Here is a 23,266-nt window from a genome sequence, read left to right on the forward strand (position 1 = left end):
CCTCCCTCTCCGCCTCCTCTCTCCACCTCACCGTCTCTCGGTGCTGCGGCGGCCGAGAACCCTGCCGGCTCCCCGCACCCCTTCCCTCGTAGCCATGGGGAGCCCGCAAGGCAGCCCCGGGCGGGGCGGCCTCGGCCTGCTTGTTCTCTTCCTCTTTTCGCTTCTGTCGCCTGCGCCGGTGAGTCTTGCTCGGGGTGGGCGCCGTGGGGCGGCCGTGCCTGCTGGGGTTGGGGGTCTGCGGGCTGGGCCTCCTAGAGGAGGGGGGGCGGCTGGCTCCCTCCGCACTGCGGGTGTTGCTTCATGGCTGCGGGGGCCGCGGTGGTTCCTAGCGTAGCCTGAAGCCGAGGGTGTCCCCGGCGGGGGGACCGGCTGAGGAGGGCGGCTGTCCCGCCTGGGGTGGGGGTTAGGCCGCTGTACTCGAAGTTGCAGTATGGTACTAGGGTGTCTGCGTCCTTATCCCCGGCGAGGCTCTCCTTCCCCTTCCCCTCACTTCGGCTCGCTGCCGGCGGGATGGAGGCGAGGGAGAGCGGGACAACCCAGTGACACACGGCAGGCCCGCCTGGGATTACCGGCGGCGAGACAGTGGGCGTGCTTGGGCTTAGCCGAATTCAACCTGTACCCGCGCCCCCGGTATTGCGCCCAGCAGCAGTGCCCGGGGTGCCGCGGTCCTGTGGTGTGCCCTGGTTATGCAATGCCCCGTGCATGTGAGTAGCCATGCAGTCACATGCTCGTGTAGGGGCTTGCATATGTCCTCAGTGTCTGCTTCGGTTTGCCTAGAGTGTTTGTTATGCTACGGGACAGCTTCCTGGAAGTAATGGTCTGTGTGTAACAAGATCTTGCTGTTTACCGATGTTCCAGTATCAAGACGATATGTTTCCTTAAAACTAAATACTAGAGTAAGTTAGACTTTGACACTTTAGGAAAAAATACTATACTACCTTCACTTATCTTTTCTCTGTTGTGTTTTGTTTATGCTGTAGTCCAAGATATGAGTAAGGTGCTTTGACTTACTCTGGGGAAACAAGGAGTGTTTTGTGAGCCTTAGTGTTTTGTTTGTGTTTTTTTTTCTCTCTAACCAACTTGGGAGCATACTTTCTATGTCAAGTTATATGCTTAACTGTTTTCAAACTCACAAGTTTGTCATTGTGTGTGTGGGCTGAGGTTCCCCTGTTCTCATATCCTTTTCAAACAACCTCTGAAGCACTTGAACAGAAAACTAGGAATTCATTTTTCTATTACCAGTGGAGAAGCTGGTTGTTTAGTACTGAGTCATGATCTCCAGGTGGGTAGGTAATGGACCTCACACCTTACCAACACTTCTTTACGTAAGTTTTTGGGGAGGGAGGTGCCGTCTTGTAGCAGTGAGGTGTGTTAGAAGTTGGTAAGTTGCATTATGCTCTCATTTAGGTGACAGGAAAATACTGCTTGAAACAAGTTCCCTAAGATTTAGGGGATCTTTGTAGAGGATGTGGCTTTGTGGTCCTTAAGAAGTAAACATTGCAAAATTATTTTAACCATGCAGGCTTCAGTTTCCTAATGAATTTGAATCTTTTTACTATTAATTTATTTATAGCCTAACACTCAAGTCTTGAATCTGTGCTTGCTCTTTTCTGAACAACCTCATGTGCTGGATGGCATCTGGTGTGCTTTAAGCAACCTGCTTCAGTTGGTCTTAGTATAATTATACTAAAACAGAAGTTGTCAGATTGGTAGGTGGGGCAAGGTGGGACACAGGTTTCCTATCAGCAACTGGAATCCCGAGCTGTAGGATATATTCTGTGTTTCTGAAATCCTGTGGGAAGATGTTAACGACAGGTGCTGCTCTGTCTCAAGCTTACCAGGTGGCTTGCAGTGTGGTGTTACCTGACCTCTGAAATGTCTGTGTGGAGCAGCTTCCTTGCTAGGGATGGGGATGTGGCTTCAGGATTGAGACAGTAGCCTCTTAAGTTAGTTCCTGGAAAATCAGAAGTGACTTATTCACAGACTTTCTGGATGAAAAGCAAAGAAGTCCTCCTGAAAGAAGAGAGGTGACTGAAGGGAATGACTGATAGGTCTGAGTAGTATTTTGCTGGGCAGTAGACAAAACAACCTGTGTTGTGCAGTGTTATTACTATTTCCCTGCAGGGTATGAGAGGTATTTTGGTACAGGTGGCCTTAGTTGCAGGCAGCTGCTACTTAGGGGCCTTGTGCTTTCTGATCATGCATGTATTGTGTATTTTCTTAATAAATCATTGTCAACCAACATGAGCTTGCTCCCACAGATACTGAACTACTCCCAGTATTAGAACTTTCTTTTCCTGCTTGACTTTGACTTTCTTGTGACATCTGAAGTGTGCTTGGATAAGTCCAGAACTGTGGCTTGCTTTGCCGTACCAGAAGTGGCTAATGATTTTTCTGTCTGAAAGGGAACAGTTCCTTACTATGAGCAGAAGGACAAGAGGAGCTTGGCAGACAAAGATTGTCCCTGAATTGGCTGCCTGTGAACAAGTTACTGAAAGAGACAAAGTAAGACTAAGAATTAAATATATACAGTTTCACTTAGTCCATGGACCTTTTCTCCCTCTCGTAGGGAGGGCTGTGAGGTAATGTGCAAATCCTGGGGCAGATTGCAAGCTTGACCTGGTCACCTGCTTCCATAAACCAGCCTTGCCATTTGTTAAGGATACTATGATGCTGTGTTTCCCTATAACTCAATTTCTCAAGCTAGTGGGCAGTATCAGGTATTAATTGTGATGTGGACTAGATATTATGGGGGGGAGGGGATGACACAGGAAGTCAGTATGCCTTTTCTTGGAATCTTCCTTTTTTACCCTGCAAGAGCATAGAACTGCCATCGTAGATGGAAGGAAGGGGAAACAACTGTATCTGAAGCTGTTGCCTTTTCCATACATTAGTAATCTGGAGAGCCAAACAATGTTCACTTGTGATCTGGTATTTGCAAGGCTACAAATAGTTGCTGTTTCTGTATAAAACCTATCATTGTTCTTTGCTTAACAGCTACATATTCATTGTTGGTGGTGGCTAATGTTGCTGGAAGCATTTAAGATTGATTTGTTTCAACATGCAGTTGAAGAAACTTAGACTGAAGTAAATATTTCTGTTGGAATACCAGTTTTATTGCAAATGATAATGCCTGCAAACGAAAAAGCTATGGCAGAACCTTTGTAGAATGTTAATAGTCATGAAATGCCCATACTTGCTTGTGTACAAGTTCTTTATTAGGACTCCTGGAACTCTGACCTGAGGTGGAACTTCTCTTCAAACAGGTTAAGTTGACCAGAAGTAGGGATATACTTTTCTGAACTCTGAGGATGTAATGAAGTATAGTGTTAGTGTACTGCCAGATGATTTCTAAACTGTGCTGGGGGCAGCAGAGAACAGCCTTAATCTGAGGTTATGTTGATATTGCTTTATAAAGTGCTTACTCCCATTATAAAATACAGAGCACTCATTAGTGTGATTAAGAAACAACAACAGAAAACCCTCAACCAAACAAAAAAATCTGTTGATGTTAGTCCTGTGGAGTATTTTGCCTTATCTAGAAGGCAGTTGGCTTCAACACTGCATTTCTCTGTTACTCTGAGGGCTAGGAGGGCTTTCACCTGTTTAAGATGATTGTTCACCCAAATCTTATATGACCTGAAGGTCTCACTCTGCAAGCAGTAGCTTTGTTAAACTGTGGTTTGTTGACAACCACACTTACTCATCTCCATCTCTTCCAAGTGGTGTAGGAGTGTTCTGAAAGAGCAGAGTACTTGTTGTATTCTGTAACTTAATCTAGCTTTTACTGGAGAGTTTTTTGGGGGGAAGAACTTGTAGCTATATCTTATCGGTGGTAACAGAGTAGTTACTTAGTGACTTGCAGTATCCCTGAATACTGTTTGAAACCTAGGAGACCAGCCCTCTCCCATATTTTGTTACTGACTCAGTGATGAGTATGCTATTGAGTTGTTAAATGTCTGAGAGCTGTACTGGTGACTTGCTGCTGACTTTGATTTAGTGGGGGTTAGGGTTTCGTTCAACCCCTGTAAACCAAGGATCATCAAAGCTTAGCTGTTCAGGGAATAATATTTTTATTAGTGAGATCTCACTAGGTTATGGCATAAATATCTAATCTCGGATTGTTTCTGTGTGGTTCCAAATTCTTTATTCAAATTACAAGTGTAAACTAACATTAGGCTGGAACACCTCATCTTGCTTTTTTTGCTTGCTTGCTTTTAGCTGAATGCTTTTTGGTGCCTGACCAAGTCATGTGCTAGTAAACTGCTTTGTCGTGAAAATGATAGCAAAATACCTGGTGGGTAAATTTAGACATAACACAGCTTGTATTTTATTTTGTATTTTTATATTTATAATCAAGGAAGTGTTACCTTGAAATGCAGATAACATTTTTAAAACAATAGAGCTACCAGTCAGTCTGATGTAGTAGCTGAAGTTTACTTTACAACACAGAAGGTTTTCTATGTAGGAAGTGCCCTGATAAGTTTGGGGTTTTTTTTTCTAACTGGTAACTGCATTGCCACTTTTCCCACACCAACTACTCTGGAAGAGGCTTGTCTTTCTGAAACGTGTAGGCTGATAATTTTGTGGGTTTTAAAATTAGAAAGTGTTAGATGACAACACCTAATGAAACATAGAAAGTTTCATAAAAGTATTATTACAAACCATTCTAGGCTAAACATGGAAGGCAGCCAGATACTGAAGAAATACCTAATTCTGTTTTCACAGGCAGTAGTATGCAGCTAAAATTCTTTGCCCTTTTACAAAAATAGCATTGAATCTGTGCTGCTTCTTGAAGAGATTGTCACTTTGGACACTGGTACATGCAGACACTAAACCATCTTTCCTCATTAGCAGATCATTTGCTATTAAAACTGGAGTATAGAAGTGTGAGGAAGAAGAGGTAAAGAGTGATTTCTAATTTTGCATCAAAGAAACTGACTTCTTAATTTGATGTATGAGCACGTTTACAATATAGTTTCTGTAAACAGACTCCAATTTATAGAAATGTTTTACTTATGCTGGTGTTAATATTTAGTGTTTACAAGGGCAATCTTAATGGGTGGCTTCCAACTTGTGGGTAAGAATATGTTGATACTTAGCAGCTGGTGACAGGTTTAGCTGGAAGAAATGCTACAGGAAACAAATGAAATGGTGATCTGGAGGGGTGGTACTTAAACTGATTCTTGGACCTGGCTTCTAGTGAGTAATTTGAATTGAGCCATGTTGCCTAGGTTAAGGTAAAAGAAAACAATTCTAACAGGGTTAGGTAAACTGGTGATAGCTATTGATTTAAAACCTAATAATTACTTACATACGTTTTGAGGAACTGTCAGTGGTGTTGGCACAAAAACGGGTGTTTTAGAGGCGTAATTCTGGGTAGCTCTTGGGTATTATGAATACAGCCTTTCAGAGGCCTCTCTAGTCAGTAAACAGCATTATTCACGGTCAAGCACAAAGCACAGCAGTCTGTCCTTGCAGTGTAAGCATATGCTGTTTCTGCGAATGCTAGTTCAAGGTTGTTCAGGAGATAAAAGTAGGTCAGTTATGTCTCAGACTGTGCCATACAAACTTCTGATCAGAGCTGGTAGAAGTGCAATAAGTGTTTGTGCAGTCTGCTTTTTGTTTGCAGCCCAGGTGCATAGGGCGATCTTGGAGCTGTCTTAAAGAATTTTCTGTAAATAACTTGTTATTGCATTAAGTGTTTTTCAGAATATTTTGGTTTAGCATTTCAGATGTCTGTGTTAGTACCACTGAACAAAAACTACAAGGCTTCCAGGGTGCCATTATCCTTTTTCCATTTCCCTTATGTGCATAAAAAAGGACCAGTTTATAAGTTTTGCTAGTCCTTTAACTGGAAACATCTCTAAAATGAGACTTTAAATTTTCTACTTGCCACTTACACGTTGCATGCTTAGGCTTGAAAGTGGTAATGAAGAGCATTCTTTGAGATTGTGACTATATGGCGTTCCATGACGAGTGCAGAGCCATGAAGTTCTGTTTTGGAGTCCTCTTTATTCTTCTACTTCCTCAATCTGTCACTGTAAGTGACTTGAGTTTGCAAGAAGGATTAAAAGGTGTCAGGAGGAACTGAAATACTGCATGTAAGCAGTATGCTTCTCCATGTACACTTACTCATATGTGCTTTAAAGTGACAGTTTAATCCACTTGTATGAACAAATTGTTTTCTACATGACCTTATATTTGGAGATGCTTTTGAAGTAGTGTGTGTTTTTCTTAGTTCTTATACTTGGTCTTAACTATAGACTGGAAGTCTATAGCACTTCCTGTTACTAGACTGGGTGGGGATGGGAGAGGAGCTGAGGTGGAGGTTGGTGGTGGTGTTCACATATCAAAAACACATGCTATTGTTAATGGGTATTTTATTTGGTGCAAGCTGATGTTTAAATTAGTAGAAAGTTAATCTAGATTGTAAATGAGTTTTGGAATGTTGGCACATAAACTCTACAATAAATGAGGAAGTTGGCACTATTCCTTGCAGTTAATCAGTTATGTTGGGTTGATTAGGTACTTCCACAATCTTGTGTCTGGTATGGAGAATGCGGAGTTGCTTCTGGAGACAAGAGATACAACTGTGCTTATGATGGACCACCAATAGCACTACCAGAAGATGGCTATGACTTACTGCAGGTGAGATTCTTATGGAGATCTGCTGCTAAAAAATTATTCTCCTATGCTTTGGAATTCTGTGTTGGATTCTGTTGGACCTGCACTGTGGTGCTTTTTAACCTAACCTGGTAAGAAAATGAGCAGATTATTTGTGATTTCTCAGGAATAGCTCATAGCCCAAACAGTTTCTCTTTGGAGATAGAAGTCTCCAAAACATGTGATTACAGGCTTTCACAAACATAACAGTAAATATGGGATAGTTTTGCTTGCCTGTGTATTTTCCTCAGTGGCATAAGCACTGTGTTTTTAGGACTCTGCCAAACTACAATACTCTGCAGTTACACCCTTCCAGTCTCTAAAGGGCAAGACTAAACTATGTTTTCCATCAGATGATTGTTCCTGAACTCTTCTTTAAATAATAATGCAGTAGTTGACACCCATTCAAATGGAGCAAACTTGGACAAAGTTTATTTTATCTGAACTTAGCTGTACCTAGTGTGAGACTACATTTCCTTATCTGGGCTTTAGCTGTCAAAGTGAACAAAATCACAGTCAGAATAGAGCTTGTGTGTTTGAAACACAGTGTAGGATGATGCTGCTACATCTGTAGATGTGCCTTCTGACAGATGATTGTTCGAAGCTTTAAGTGTGAAATAGCTATAGAGTTAAACAGTGGTTTGGCTGTTTGCAGGAGTGACTTAAATATGCAGCTGAGCTAACTACTGTTTGGTGTTGTTTCTGAAGGCCTAATGTGCAGGTCTTGTATGTTATTATAAGTTATACTTGTATTAAATGCATGCATCTCTTCTATAAACTGAACATGAAAGAACTCTGCCAGGTAATGAACGATTTTTATGGTTAGTGGCTTGCCTTCTGAGACCCCTAGAATCTGACACTATCCAGAAGGTATCCTAGAGGATAAGCTGCAGGAATACTTTGAACTCGGATAAGCATACTTTGTTGTATTACTAATAGACTTTCAAATGCCATTATCATTCTATATATAGACCCTGGTGACTAAAGATCATCTGAAGGAGCTTTTTAAAAGGAAGTGATGAATGAAACTGAATGAAAGAAGAGATTCTTCCCTCTATTCTCTAAAAATTCTTATTGACTAGACTAATTTCTTTTTTTTTCCTCCTATACATTTCCCACAGCAGCAGCTACTGTCTTCTAAAATATATTGAAGTAGAACCCATAATTCTCACGAGTTCTGAAGCCTTAAACATACTTTTGCTTCTTTCCTCTGATCTCAGTACTGTTTTTATTTAAGGAACTCTGTCCAGGCTTATTCTTCGGCAATGTAAGCACTTGCTGTGATGTTCATCAACTTCAGACCTTGAAAAACAACTTGCAGCTGCCTTTGCAGTTTCTCTCCAGGTATGCTAACAAATGGCAAAGCAGCTAGAGCTTTTTAATGTGAACATGTCTTAATGTGCTTTTTTAAGTAGAGTGTAGAAAAGGTGGTAATTTCATTCTGAGGCTTATTGGGGCAAGCTCTTGGAGTGACTTCCTAATCTGTATCAGGAGGTTTTAATTTCATTAAATTACTTGCAGTCTCAATAAAGTTAGTTGGTAGAATAAACATTACTTTAGCTTGCCTCAAGCTATTGTATTTATAATGAAGCCTTCAGAAGAGGGTGACATAAAGCACTTTTCAGTCTTCCTGTTCTAACAGAAGCCATCCTGCTAGCAGCAGTTAAGTTTTTCCTTCAAATTCTGCTTGTATCTGCTATTTGAGATAGAAAATTTTGTTAGTGAATGGTGTTGATGGTACTGGTAAGTACTACACAATTTTAAGCACCAGGTAATGTTGTATTGCTGATTAAGAACTTGCAAAATTTAAACATTTTGTTCTGTCATTGGTAGCAGGATGTTTACGCTTGCTCTGTAGGTTAAATCGGATAAGTTGCATCTTTACCTTTTAATCTGATTGCTGTTCATTGACTTTCCTACCCAGATGTCCATCCTGTTTTTACAACTTAATAAACCTCTTCTGTGAACTGACTTGCAGTCCAAATCAATCTGACTTTTTGAATGTTACAAGCACCATACCCTATTATGATCCAGTTTTAAAAGAGAACAAAAGTAGTGTTACAGAGCTGCAGTACTTTATTGGAGACAGCTTTGCGAATGGTGAGTAAACAGCATGTTAACTTGTCTTAGCTTTTGTTAAGGTAACAAGACCAGTGCTTTCTTGAGAAGAACTGCGAGGGACAAATCATCTCTTTGACTATCTTTTCGAGTTTGAGATACCAAATTGGTACTGGTAGTCCCCCTTAAAACAGCTGTAATGCCAACTTCTGCCTGGGTAGGAGACATTGCAGTGACACTTAATACTGCTATTTAGAAGACTCAGCTAAGACTGCGGATCTATACAAATGGTTAAAAGCTGATAACCCTGAGGACTTCAACTTCAGAAAAACAACGTTGTTGACAAATACTTCATGTCCAAAGCATACCTGATACTGAAACTATCTGGCAGGTATAATGGTCAGGTTGGTACACAGTGCACTGGAATGGTTCTGTAAGAGGCACTCATTCCTCTTGAAATGGACTGTTCTAGTCCTTTAAGTCTTAAATATTTTTTTTTCTAACAACAAATTCAAAATAATCCCAAATTTATAGCAGGCTTGAAGCATTAATTCAGTCTTTGTACCCTTTGTGCAGTAACCTTTAAGTTGAGACACTTGAAAGTCATATGTGGCCTAGAGGTCAAAACTACCTTAAATGTTTGTCATAACTTTCCCTGAAAGGAACTTAATATTAAGCCCTGTTGCATCTGAAACAGTAAAGTAGGTTCTAGCATAAAGCAGAATCAGATGGCCTGTTTGGAGGAAGATAGCTGTAACAAAGCATCACAACCTTGAATACTGTAAATAAAACTGAAAGCATTATTTAACAGTCTTAATATGTTTCTTCTTGAAATCAAGTCTATAATTATTGGAAGTACTCACTCAAACAATAACATTGGTCTAAAATCTGTCTTCATGCATTCTTCCTAGCAATGTATAATGCCTGCAAAGATGTGGAGGCTCCATCGAGTAATGTTAAAGCACTGGGGCTGCTATGTGGGAAGGATGTCAAGGACTGCAATGCAACCAACTGGATTGAGTACATGTTTAGTAAAGACAATGGACAAACTCCTTTCAGCATTATTCCTATCTTTTCAGGTGAGAAACTGATTAGTCCTTGCCTTTGAAGCATCTGTCAAAGGCTGAAAAATCAGTATAGTATAGCTGTTATACTGATCTGTTAAACAGCTGCCCAGCAATGAGTATCTGCTGTTGAAGGCTTTCGAAGCAATATAAGAAAGTGATTATCTTTTCTGATATCTGCTTGGAAGTCACACTTTGAGATCTATACAGCAAGAAGATGCATACAAAGCAAGTGCAAATTCATTAAGCAATGGACCGAGCATAGACAACTGGATAGCTTGCATTCTTTGGGGAAATCAGGGTGGTACCTTAATCCTTCAGGATTTCTTTGCAAAGAAATTGTTATCCATTTTTCAGTCCGAACAGATAAAGGTGGAGACATTGCTGGGATGATAGCAGTGTATGTCCTTACTAGGTCTACAGAATGAAATGTTCTCAAACATGATCAGACATTTAGTTAGTAGACAACTGTAAATAATTGGTACCTGCTATGGAAACAGTAGTGGCTTATTCAGCTGTAAGACCAAGAAAAGCATAGAGGATAGGGCCTTTTGTATAAAGGCTTAACTAATTTAACTGAGAAGCTTTTGTTATAAAGGTCTGAATTTTTATGTGGTAGTGAATTGTCTCTACAACTTGTGATTTGGCAGATGTTCCTGTCCATGGAATGAATCCTATGAACAATGCAACCAAAGGCTGTAATGAGTCTGTGGATGATTCGACAGCACCATGCAGCTGTCAGGACTGTTCCATTGTCTGTGGTCCAAAACCTCAACCCCCTCCATTGCCTCCTCCTTGGCTTTTATTTGGTTTGGATGCTGTGTATGTCATCATGTGGATCTCCTACATGGGATTTCTACTTATATTTTTTGCACTGGTTTTTGGAGTCTGGTGTTACAGGTAAAGTATTCAGAATGCTCAGCTCTTACAGTCACTTGCCTTTTCCCTGAAAGCTTCCTTTGCCCAGGACAGAATACTTATGCCTCTATTTCTTTACCCAACCAAAAGTCCTGTTCTGTGGCAGATACTTATACTTACAGGGAGTGTTCTAACACCTAAAATTCACATAGTAGAAAGTGAATTTGGAAGTTGGTTTAGTTAATGTATGACTCTCATAGAATCCCTAGCAATAGGATGAAATACACAAATCTACAACTTTTATAAGCAAGAGTGTGCAGAAGTCTAGGGAGATGCATATATCTGCTTCATTTAACTGACATTAAGCCTCTGTAGTAAACAGTAAAGTTTCAGTAGAACTTTGTCTGTTCTTGGATGATATGTTTTAAGATACCAGAGGACTGCCTTCCAGGAGCAGTGAGCTGCTTTTGTACTCAAGGTCAAACTTTGGAAGCTGTGGGGTTTTACAGTGCTTAAGACAAGGTCAATACATGAATAAACTAATATCTTGGAGAACCCATATGACCAAAAATGCTATCCTGTTCTCTTCCTCCACTCACTTGTTCCTTTAAGTTGGAACACTCCTGTAAACTGGAATGAGCTGAAAAATTCCAGTGATGGAAAAACCTGTTTGCCACGTGCAGTTTCTTTAAAAGCTCAATTACTTTTGGTTGTTGTTACATATGCAAGAAAGTGTTTAATCTGTCAGGAGATGTGGTTAAGGGGGAAAGAATCACTAGAAGTTTGACTTAAAGGTCATGAGATTGTTGTAACTCAGTTCAGGATCATTGGCAGCCAAATGCAATTGTAACATTGTTTTCTTGCAGACTAATACTTGTAACAAAACAGTTGATGCCCTACTGCAGATTAAGTCTTGAATACTTCTTAGTCTCCTGAAACAGCTAGACAAAAGCTGACCTGCCAGTAATTATAGCATTTTGTAAAGTAAGGGGCAACAAGCCAGCTTCTGTGCTATGTGATACTTGCTAGTAAAGTGCACAAGGAGCTGTAGCTATAAATGCTTTGTGGGTGTGCTAGCAATCCAGAACAGTGGAAACTTATTAATGTTTCTTAATAGAATTTTTCCAGAGGTTTCTATCTAATGTCTTGGTGTATGGTGATACTTTTCAGTCTAGCTTTAACATTGTTCTGCTATGACCAGGAACCTGAAATTGCTGTATAATATGAATTAAATCTGTGTGGAAAAGGATAGTGGGTAGAACAAGCTTATGATATGCTCAGCAGCCTTACTGTAGTAAGCAACATGTGAAGTAAACTACATGAAATAAGGGTGAAATATCTGCTTTATAGACCAAAACATTCTGCCATCACTGGAAATTTAATTAGCTTACTATGAGGAGGCTATTGAACTTGGCTTCTGCTCTGGGTGTTGGGAATGAGTATAAACAATATAGGTCTATTGTAAGGGTTCCGTGCTATAACTTGCCTATCTTCAGGAGAGGAAGAAAATGGCTTCCTTTCCTTTTTCCTTCCCCATTTCTTCAAGCTAAGTAGGTGTAGCATAAGCAGTTTGACTAATGAAGTAATATTCCTAACATAGAGAGCACTTGCAAATGTTTTCACTCTAAATTATAATCAATTTAAAGATGTTATCAGTGTTGCTAATGCTACTGGCCTTCTACATATGCCTAAGGAATGTGTGCTTGATCTAACTAGAAAAGTTTAAGATGGCTAATGTGGCTGTAGGTTGTTCTAAAGGAACATAAAGCTGCAGGTTGATGTTCTTGAATGGATGGGTGTAGAGGGAACATGAGATGCCTGTAAATTCTGGAGGTGTCAAATATCAAATTTATTACTAGCACTAGACTATTCTTACTGTACAAACCCCAAAAGATACTGTTTTGGGGGAGTACGGTAACAGGCTTTTGTCTTGCAGGAGACGGCACTTTGTCTCAGAGTACACACCAATTGACAGCAATATAGCCTTTCCTGTGAACTCTCATCATGACAATGGTATGTCTTGGATAAAAGTAATAGATTTGTTAAAACTTACTGTAAATGCATCCATTTTCTGTGGATGGGTTCTGGAATTTTAGCTTTCGTAGGCCATATGATCAATTCTTACAGGGCTTATTTCAGGTTTTCTGGACAGTATTTTCTTTTTAGGATAGAACTTAACCCTGTTTTGCTGGATGCTGAAAGCCCTGGGTGCACAGTTTATGAATTTAGCTATGATAATAGGAAGCTCTGGAGTGTTTTGTAGCTGGGGTGGGGGTGTGGGCAACATGATGCTAATACAGTTTGATCATGTTCTGATCCATCTGTGTATCCATTCAAAGTATGTAATGAGAGAACTGTAGTTTGTGTAGCAGCTGAGGTAGCTCATTTTAATGCTTACGTATCTCTTAAATGCTTCCTACCATTATTTGTTGTGCCGCCTTGCGCTAAAGACAATCTTACATTAGAAGGGGCAGTGTTAGGTAAAACCTGATTTCTGCCCCCCTTGACCTCAGTCAGGGACTGGTCCTTGGGTCTGACCATCAATGTAGATACGGCTTCTAGTGTCTACTACAAACAGAGCTAGAGCAAAATTTCATCTATCCTAATGGAATTTAAGAAAATGCCGCTTAACTGACTTCTCCAACATTTACTCTTTAATTCTTGTTCTTACAGGGAATATTACTTGTGGTGAAAGGCTTGGTGAAAGGTTTGAGAATGGCCTAAGGATGACATTCACATCATGGGGGGCATTTTGTGTCAGAAATCCACGTCCTGTTATCCTGTTCTCTGTGGTCTTCATTGCAATGTGCTGCTCAGGCTTTGTATATATTAAGGCAACTACAAACCCTGTGGATCTCTGGTCAGTCCCAAGCAGCCAAGCTCGCAGGGAGAAGGAGTACTTTGACACACACTTTGGGCCTTTCTTTCGTACTGAACAAATTATTATTCAAGCACCAAACAGCCATCCACACACCTATTCACCTTACCCATCGGGAGCAGATGTGTCTTTTGGGCCTCCTCTTGCCAAAGAGATCCTTCATCAGGTAACTAGAACTTTCCAATAGGAAAGACCTAAACTTGCCTAATGGGTATAATCATATGGCGTTGGCTTCCATCTGTAGTGTTATGTATCCATCAAAACAATTGGGTAGATATTTGTATTTGAAGTCCTAGTCTTGCTATAAACATTTTGCTGAAAAACTTTTGTTAGAATTAGGCTTGCAAGCTAAGTCCAACTAAGTATTCTTAGTGTGAACATGGGAATAGTAGGTTTAGTAATATGCAGCTATAGGTGTGCTGCTATCTCTGGAAACTTACAGGAATGCAGCATGCACTTCAGTCCTGTCTTGCAAGGAAATGCTTTTTTTTGTGCTGCTGTTAAATTATGGTTTGGTTTGTCTTTTTCAAGGTACTGGATTTGCAGGATGCTATTGTCAACATAGTTGCTTCTTTTGACAATGAGACTGTAATGCTGAAAGACATTTGCCTGGCTCCTCTTGCTCCCTACAACAACAACTGCACTATCCTGAGTGTACTCAACTACTTTCAGAACAGTCACTCTGTTCTAAATCACAGTGTTGGGGATGAGTTCTATGTCTATGCTGACTACCACACTCACTTCTTATACTGTGTTCGGTAAGCAGTATGGTTACGTGGCTTTTTCAAACTGTAGGCCAGCTGGGTCCTAGTCTTGCTGGCAAACAAAACTAACTAGTTTTCACTGCTCTCTTGAACCTTTTCTTACCCCTTTATAAACTCAATACTATGTGGAACTGCAGATTAGTATAGGTTGCTTGTGTTTTTGTGTCTTAGTACTTAAGCAGGAGCTACATTTTAATCGGGTTTCTAGTTGAGCTTGGTTTGTTTTACCAAGTTGAGATGCAGGCTTTGGTTTACCTTCAATTAACTTTTCAATTTCAATTACTTTGGATAGCTGTCACCTTATTTCAGTTGGGTAGAAGCTACTCCCCATCTTAGCTACAAGGAAGACACCTTTAAAATTGTATTTAAATTCAAAGTAAATGTAGCATAAGGGCAATGTATCACTAGCAGTCTTACTTCATTTCTCTCCTCATATATCATCAGTTATAACACAACAGCTCTCAGCTCTCTACCTTTTTTTGTCCTGTAGTGCTGTGCCTCAGTTGTCAAGCAGAAGCTAACACTTCTGGTGATTTCTTTAGGGCTCCAGCATCACTGAATGACACAAGCTTGCTTCACGATCCCTGCTTAGGAACATTTGGTGGACCTGTATTTCCATGGCTGGTGTTGGGAGGATATGATGGTAGGTTGGCAAAACAGTATTGCAGTTTACCTCTTGGCAGCACGTATTTGTGTGTTGTTTTTGGCAGTTGAGGTGCACTCTCATTTAACACAGATGTTTAAGTATACTCCAGAGAAACTGGAGTTTTGTTAAACTTTCAGTAAGGGTACTTAGTTTTCCAGTAGATCCATGCTGAGATTGTAGACAGACTACTCTGGAAATACAAAGTGTAAACAGGCTATTGCTGGAACATACTTCTCTTGTTGACAAGTATACAAATGTTCAGTCTGCTTTGGGCCTGCTAAAAGATCTCTGGTTTCTAGAGACTAGATAAAGACATGAAGTGTCTCAGGTTGATGTACTGGGACATGCATGTACTTTGTCTTTTAAGTTAGATTAAAGTTTTGTCACTGTTCTGACAAAGCAATTAAGAATAAATTGAGGTGTTTGCAAAAGGAATTCTCCCATAATTATTCTGAAGCTAGAATTTTGTTCAAGCAGTTTATCCAATTAAGCATAACTTGATAGATACACCAAACAAATATACTAAAAGAGCTTCTGAAGGTATGCATTTCTTGATGGAACTGTAGGGGTTTTGTACTTGCTTTGAATAATATCTAAGTATACAAGAGGCACAGTATTTAGGAAACCACATCCTATTTCCTACAGGGAAAGTCATAAACACTAGTTATATAGTAGCCCCTTGTCTAATCATGCAACAATTTAATGTTGGGGTGCCATGAACATAGTAAATAATGTATAGTTACGTTCGAATACAACCTGGAATGCTTATCTGCTTCTGTTGTCATTTCAGTAGTGTGTTTGAGAACTTGGTGTTGTTAGATTGTTTTAAATGGAGTTGTGGGGATGGGATTGCTTTGAACGATACTAATTTTAAACTTAACTGTACCAGCCTATTCTGAAATGTGAGCTCCATTTTATAGTGTCTGACTTCTTTTTTTTTCCCTACTCTAGGTGATAACTATAATAATGCTACAGCTCTTGTTATTACTTTTCCTGTCAATAACTACTACAATGACTCAAGAAAGCTAATGAAAGCCTTAGCATGGGAAAAAGAGTAAGTAGGCATTCGTGTTTTCTGGAATGCATACATTACTTAGAGCAGCTCTAACTGTAGAAATGTGAAAAACACCTGTCCTGTGCTGCTTCTCTGTATAACTACAAAAGTGTTTTGAGAGGTAATGGAACCAGTTAAGGACAAACTGTACTGTTTATAAAGCTTTCATTTTATGTGACATACTTCACTTTGTTTGAAGAGATAGGATTTGATCTTTTTAGTGACTGTCTAGTACAGTACTACTCATTCATGAGTACCTTCAGAAAGGATTTGATATACTTTGGCCGGAGTCACACCGGTATTCTCTTCAGTCAATTGGAGTGCTAACTGCCAGTGGAGAGGTCTGGATTATCCTGTAATTCTTGAACTCCAGTTTTAAAAAAGAAGTATTTTCTAGATGAGGCTTTCCTCCCCTTCATTGTCTTGAAGAGCTGTCGGTAGCTTGCACAGGCCAACTGCTCTGTTAAGCTACCATACTAGGAAAACTAGGTAAGCTACTGTACTAGGAAGTCTTAAGTACATGCTAGTACAACCAACATCTGCCTGTGTCACAAGCACCTCCGTTCAATTGGGAGAACTGAAATAAAACTATTAGTCCTTAAGTACTGTAAGCAATCTATGTATTTCCAGGTCTAACTTTGAGGAAGGTTGCACTTATACTTTGAAATGGTTTATGCAAGGTGTGTGATTGTCCTCAAACTCTGGAGAGAACATGGAAAGTATTTCAACATAGTGTATTTCTGGTGCTTGGAACAGAGTTCTAGAGATGTGTAGCCAGCACCCCTCTTAAAAATGAGGAAGGTCCTTCAAAGTACTGTCTGGCCACAATGCAGTCTTGTACCACACAGATGATTCAAATTTGCCTTAAACCAACTTGTACTCCTAGTACAAGATGTTTTAGTCTTTAAAGTGTGACTAACTTTTTTTTTCTTTAGGTTTATTAACTTTTTGAAGAACTATGATAACCCAAACTTAACCATATCATTTTCTGCTGAACGGAGTATTGAAGATGAAATTGATCGTGAAAGCAACAGTGATATTGGCATTGTGGTGATAAGCTATACTGTAATGTTTGTGTACATCTCCATGGCTTTGGGACGTATCCAGAGCTGCAGAAGACTGCTGGTATGTGTGTAGTTCTCATTGCTGTAAACACTGAAGCTACACCTTGCTGACTAGCTTTACTTGTCTTTAAGTCACTTAAATATTTTTGCAGAATGCTCATACTCAAGATTGTCTTAAAGCATTGAGTCTGTCTTGGGCAGGAACTGGGGGTAGCATTACCCTTAGCATACTTTATGATACTTGTATGCTTCTTAGCCTTAAATATTTTCACTTGATGCGCAGTTAACTTCAGCTTTAAGGCTTTTAGCTTCAAAATTCTTTGTGTTTTATTTTGGCTTTTTTAATTATTTAATTTTTTGGATCTTCACAAGAACCAGAAAAGCAGCTTTCTAGTACGTACACTTAAAGCAAGAACATGGCATTTACAGTTGCTAGAATCTGTCCTGTGTGATGATGCTGATTTGGCTGATGGTCATTACAACTTTTTTAGGTGGATTCAAAGATATCCCTGGGCATTGCAGGCATCCTGATTGTACTGAGCTCAGTGGCATGTTCTATAGGCATTTTCAGCTACTTTGGAATCCCACTGACACTGATTGTGATAGAAGTAATCCCCTTCTTGGTGCTGGCTATTGGAGTAGACAACATTTTCATCATGGTACAGACACTTCAGGTATTTATTCTCATACACACTCTTATAAACGTGCCTGTCTTCTTTTGAAGCCTGTTAGCTTGGAGTAGTGTCTTCTGCATTCCAGTGCTCAGTCCAGTCTGAGCAGCCCTGTCTCCCAGGAGTGGCCCTGGAGAGCCGCATGTATGTTTTGCCTCAGCAAACACACCTCCCCACCATAATCTCTGCTTTTTCTTACTGCTGGCTGGTAACAAGCTCACTTAACTTCTGGCCCACATACTGGTGATGTACAGAAGAATAATAACCTTAACATACTTCTCTGGTAGCTGTAGAACTTGACTCCTATTTTGATCACTTGTAACTTTAGTGTATTGTGAGCAGTAATCATGGACTAAACTACACGCTTCAGACCAGAGACTTCTGACACCAAGTCTTAGTGGGTAATCAGCTTTCTAATTTGATAGGCTCACTAACCTACTGCAACTGGCACTGCCACTGACAAGTGTGTTGTTTTGGCTGAATTACTGAACTTAAAATACAGTACTAAGTTAAGTTTTAAGCAAGGCAACAGAGGATGTTCATGCTGCTTTTATACTGGTGAATCTCTGCTTTTTTATTTAACTTGTGTTAATGCAGTAGAAACAATAAAAGAGCATGGTGTGTTTGAAGGTTGCTTTTTTTTAAAGCCATATGAAATCACTTTCTAAATTGAATGATTCCTAATTACAATAAGTTGCCTCAAAACAGAGAGATGAGCGCCTTCAAGGTGAAACCCTGGATAAACAGATTGGCAGAGTCTTGGGAGATGTGGCACCCAGTATGTTTCTCTCATCTTTTTCAGAGGCTGTGGCATTCTTTCTTGGTAAGACTTCTTTAACCCTTGAAGATAAGGGCCTTATACTTGCATGTTGTAAAAATCAATAAAAAACTAAAATATAAAAACAAAGCAAGAATTTGTAGAGGAAGCTAAGCTTCCTCCTAGAGGAAGCTGTTCATTGCTGTGATCAAGTTTAACTTGAGCTCTGGTGGGGATAGGCATTGTAGTAATTCAAGAGACTGGTGCAGTTAAAAAGATCTAATTCTGAATGTTGAGCTCTTCAGGCTGGAGCTTTTTACTGATTTGTAGTGACTGACAAGTCTAAATTTGACCTTAGTACACCCTGACATCTGATATTAGTAACTCTTATATTGCATTTGATCATCTTGCTGCCACACAGAAGAATTGCCGCTACAAGAGATCACGTTTGAGGTTCACTCTTGCAATATTTTTTAGAGGCATAACTTATGTTGTTACTCTCCAAGTGTAAATTTGCCTTTTTTATACAGAATTTGTTTACCTGGAGTGTAATTTGCCATTGGTTCATCTTGCATTGAGTGACTTCTTTGCACAGCCTTAAAGGTGTCAAACAGGTCAAAGACAGCAGTTGTAGCCAGGTTCATCTCCGCTGTTCTCATTACTGAACAGAAAGGGTCTTTGTCCTGCTATGAGGCTAGCAGTTAACTTGGATATCTGTCTAGAAAATGCTAATGCATTTCTAAGAGAAGGGAACTTGCTTTAACAAACTGGGTCACTTTCAGGGACACTGTCTACGATGCCAGCGGTTCGCACATTCTCGCTCTTTGCTGGAATGGCTGTGCTCATAGACTTCATTCTTCAAGTTACTTGCTTTGTAAGTCTCCTGGGCTTGGATATTAGGCGTCAAGAGGTGAGTATAAATGCACCTGTAACTGCAGTGTAATAGGGATGGCATCTTGTGCAGCACTGTACTAAATCTGGCATTTAATCCCTTTTTAGAGGAATAGACTGGATATTCTGTGCTGCATCAAGAGCAGTGAAGAAGCGGGTGGAGTCCAGCATTCTGATAGCATCTTATTTCTGTTCTTCAAAAATCTGTATTCTCCATATCTGCTTAAGGATTGGATGAGACCAATAGTAGTATGTATAATCTGTTTATAGTAAGCAGTTATCTAAACTTGAACAAAAGTATACTGAGCCTTAAGGTCTAAATACTGAAGAAAAACCTTCACCGCAACAAAACAAATGAACTTTATAGTGTTTTTCCTTTCAGCATTAGGAATGGAATAAGCTTTTATAACTGCAAGAGTATTTCTAGTAATTAGAGGCCTGACCAAAGCCCAGATTTAAGAGCTGTGTTACTGACAATGAGATCACTTTAGGTGTATGTTGAAAGTCAGCACATGGTTGGCTCCTGCGCTGCATTAATCTTGAGTGTCATTGAATCTGTGATTCAGATTGAGATAACTGTGCGTATTTGAGGTGTTTGGCATATCTTTTACTGCTGCCTTCTAAATTTAATTTTCTTTTATGGCTCCAAAGGGAGCTCTGGGTGGCAGTAAAATGTAGCTACTGTTGTACTAAGGCTGGGTAGCATACTTAAACTAAAGCCTCTTTGCGTGCTTCCTGTTAACTTAATAAATGACTTCTACTGCTTGTTTCTGTATAGTTCTTGCTTCCATGAATTTGCTTTTTTGCAGATAGCAGTGTTTGTGGGTGTTCTGTCATTCAGTACAGCAGTTATGCACAATGTAGAGATTGGACTGGATCAGTCTCTCTCAATGCCAGATGTAAGTCTTAAGATCATGTTGCTCTTCAGCAGTTTGACTCAGTTGAAACCTTTATCTTGTGCTACCTCAACATCATGTAATAGTAACTCAAGCATTTCCCTTTTAGGACTCCTATGTAATAGATTACTTCAGCCACATCAGCAAGTACTTGCATGCAGGTCCTCCTGTCTACTTTGTTCTAGAAGAAGGGCACAACTACACCTCTTTGGAAGGGCAGAACATGGTGTGTGGTGGAATGGGCTGTAATAATGATTCACTTGTCCAGCAAGTCTTCAATGCTGCAGAAATTGGTAGCTAGTAAGTTTCTTGCTTTTCTCTGCACAGTCACATTGAAGAGATGTAGTTGACCCACTGTGTCCTTCAATTTAGTTCAGGCCAGCTTGTACAGCTGTCGCTGTTGTACTTGCTTTATACTGTGGTTTGGGAGGGAAGAAGGGAAGAAGCTGTGGTAATCTCCTGGCAGGAGGATAAAACCTGTCTCAATTGGTGGGATATATTGTTGTACTTGGGTTTAGAAAAAGAGCTTGATCCTTTAAGGAATCTGGGAATAGTAGGAAGAACCCATGAAAACCTCTTGGTGTGGTTAAGCTCTCCTGGAAAATTAGTTGCATAATTAGCTTCTAAACTTGGTGGATGAACTGGTCTAGCCAAGCAAGGCTAAGCAGGAATTGTATCTGGAATTCAGTAGCTAATAACTGAAAAAAGTCGTCTCCTGATTACTTCCACTGTAGCTCAGTGGTTTCACTTCAGCCTAACTGAAAGAGGAGCCTCAATTGAAAACTGAGGCAACAATATCTGGAATAGGATGGGGCACAGAGTGGATAGGGGAATGGAAAGCTGGGCATTCACATGGAAATTGAATGTGGGGAAGAAGCTCCTTGCTTGTTAGCTGTGGTCTTATGAGCAAGACTGACTCTTGAATAGGGAACTGGAGCAGGGGACTTCATGAAGGGTTAAGTACCTTAGACCAGAATAAGATGATGTGGTGTAAGTCAGCATTGGAAGAGGTCAAGGGATGTGTTCTGGAATGAAACACAGAATTACTGATGATGGATATGTTGCATTATTTTATTAGCACAAGGATAGGTTATGCCCCATCATCCTGGATTGATGACTACTTTGACTGGGTGAAGCCACAGTCATCCTGTTGCAGAGTCTACAATACCACTGGACAGTTTTGCAATGCTTCAGGTATTGGCATCCATCTTGTTGCTAGGGGATTAGTTTGGTTTGTAAGTTTCACAGCCAAAACATTATTCTGAGTCAGGTGAATAGCTTTTCTTTGCTGTGAGCAGGCACTTCTTGAGTTGTCTTCTCTTTGAACTGCTGTTTGAGGGAATGTAAGCATTCTACTGGAATGCTGCAAGCTGAAGATAGCCTACCTGCACAGCCATTGTCATGACTGTTCAAAAAATAACTTGATCCTTCTGCTGGTTTCAGTAGAGCACACAAGCCTCGTGCTCTGGTTTTGTTCAGATCCTTCAGCTTGGTAGAGTTATCACTGGGCCCCACGTAGGTAGTGCACAAGTAACTGAGTTCCCTGGTAAGCCTTGCCTTAGTAGTAATAAATAAAAATAAAGGACTACAAACTTTGCACAGAATTTCAGGGCTGATGAGTTATTTCATCAGTGAAAGTGCTTTATAAGGAACTGTATTGTGTAGTATTGCAAGTCAGAAGCTACTAGTGTTAGGACAAATAATTGAACCTGTAGTTGACCACCTTTGTGTATTCTTTCAGTCACTGATCCATCCTGCACTCGCTGTCGACCGCTGACTCAAGAAGGCAAGCAGAGACCACAGGGCAAAGACTTCATGAGGTTTTTGCCAATGTTCCTATCAGACAACCCTAACTCTCAGTGTGGCAAAGGGTAAGAGCCATATTTGATATATCCTACTTAGCCCAGTGTGTTGAAGTTACTTGCTGTGGAAGTGTACGCCTGCAAGGCTGGGTATTTAATGTCCTTCTGAAACGCAGACAGACATTGACATCTTGGCATTGAAACAAAATTGGGAAAACAAATGCATCATCAATTGAAAGGAAAGCTGCTTTTCCATATACAAAGAGAAACAGTATAATCACTCTGTCCTAGTATATCCTGTGCAGTCTTCAAATGTGTTGTGCTCTGAAGCTTCTGTCAGTTTTGAGAAACGTTAAAAACAGGATTTTAAGTTATAAAAGCTAATAAATTTGAATGGTGGTCACTGACATTGACATCTAAAGTGTTAATATGTTTATGTAGAGGACATGCTGCATACAGCTCTGCTGTCAACTTTATAAACAACAAATCTGATGTTGGAGCTACTTACTTTATGTCTTACCATACTGTACTGAAAACGTCATCTGATTTTATCGATGCTATGAAGAAAGCTCGGGTTATAGCAGATAACATCACTGAAACCATGGGCATCAAAGAGAAGAACTACCGTGTGTTTCCTTACAGGTATGCTTACATCTTTCTTGCCTTAGGGATAAATACTCAACCTGGGCAACTAGGAAAAGGTACAGGCTAATAACATCTTAGAGAGTTGAGTCTTGAGATTTTTTTTTTTTTAACAGAAGATAATACAGAGATTCTGGAATTTATAGTAAAACCACAAAAAAGCAACTTATACCCATAGCACTAACTCTATCAACTGTGGTTGATAACAAACTTAAATCAACTCATCTGTCATTACAGAGATAGCTTTGGCTTCAGCTCAGGCTCTTCCTAGCTTTTGTAGTAGGGTTGAATAGTTCCAACTTGAGCAGAATTGTTGATCTGGGTAGTTGCAAGTGGTAATGTGCATGTATTGACTTCAAACTTAAGTTATTTAAACTTCAAGCAAAGGCAGCAGTTTTGCCAAGTATAGCTTATCTAACACTTGTATGATTAACATACTAAAGACTGTGGAAGAGTACCACAGTGAAATTGAGTTGGAAGTTGGTATGTGTACAACTGATCTCTTGGACTCAAAGAATCCTGTCCATCCTTGTGGCCTCACTGTGCAATGAATCT

General features: G+C 40.0%; 1 protein-coding gene across 1 annotated transcript in view; it reads left to right on the forward strand.

Annotated features, from left to right (window-relative positions):
* NPC1 (NPC intracellular cholesterol transporter 1) overlaps positions 1-23,266 on the forward strand; it is a 27,124-nt gene continuing 3,858 nt past the window's right edge. Inside the window, exons 1-21 of the mRNA XM_005153519.3 lie at positions 1-178; positions 6,529-6,651; positions 7,904-8,010; positions 8,591-8,766; positions 9,636-9,803; positions 10,439-10,688; positions 12,583-12,659; positions 13,320-13,690; positions 14,056-14,282; positions 14,831-14,931; positions 15,886-15,988; positions 16,924-17,113; positions 17,544-17,726; positions 18,432-18,546; positions 19,263-19,390; positions 19,480-19,620; positions 20,181-20,270; positions 20,377-20,567; positions 21,346-21,461; positions 22,009-22,138; positions 22,511-22,711. Coding sequence (XP_005153576.2) covers positions 95-178; positions 6,529-6,651; positions 7,904-8,010; positions 8,591-8,766; positions 9,636-9,803; positions 10,439-10,688; positions 12,583-12,659; positions 13,320-13,690; positions 14,056-14,282; positions 14,831-14,931; positions 15,886-15,988; positions 16,924-17,113; positions 17,544-17,726; positions 18,432-18,546; positions 19,263-19,390; positions 19,480-19,620; positions 20,181-20,270; positions 20,377-20,567; positions 21,346-21,461; positions 22,009-22,138; positions 22,511-22,711 — 3,272 coding nt within the window. The 5' untranslated portion in view covers positions 1-94. The remainder of the gene's footprint in view (positions 179-6,528; positions 6,652-7,903; positions 8,011-8,590; positions 8,767-9,635; positions 9,804-10,438; positions 10,689-12,582; positions 12,660-13,319; positions 13,691-14,055; positions 14,283-14,830; positions 14,932-15,885; positions 15,989-16,923; positions 17,114-17,543; positions 17,727-18,431; positions 18,547-19,262; positions 19,391-19,479; positions 19,621-20,180; positions 20,271-20,376; positions 20,568-21,345; positions 21,462-22,008; positions 22,139-22,510; positions 22,712-23,266) is intronic.

The sequence above is a fragment of the Melopsittacus undulatus genome, chromosome 1 (genome assembly GCF_012275295.1).
Source record: "Melopsittacus undulatus isolate bMelUnd1 chromosome 1, bMelUnd1.mat.Z, whole genome shotgun sequence".
Classification (NCBI taxonomy): Eukaryota; Metazoa; Chordata; class Aves; order Psittaciformes; family Psittaculidae; genus Melopsittacus; species Melopsittacus undulatus.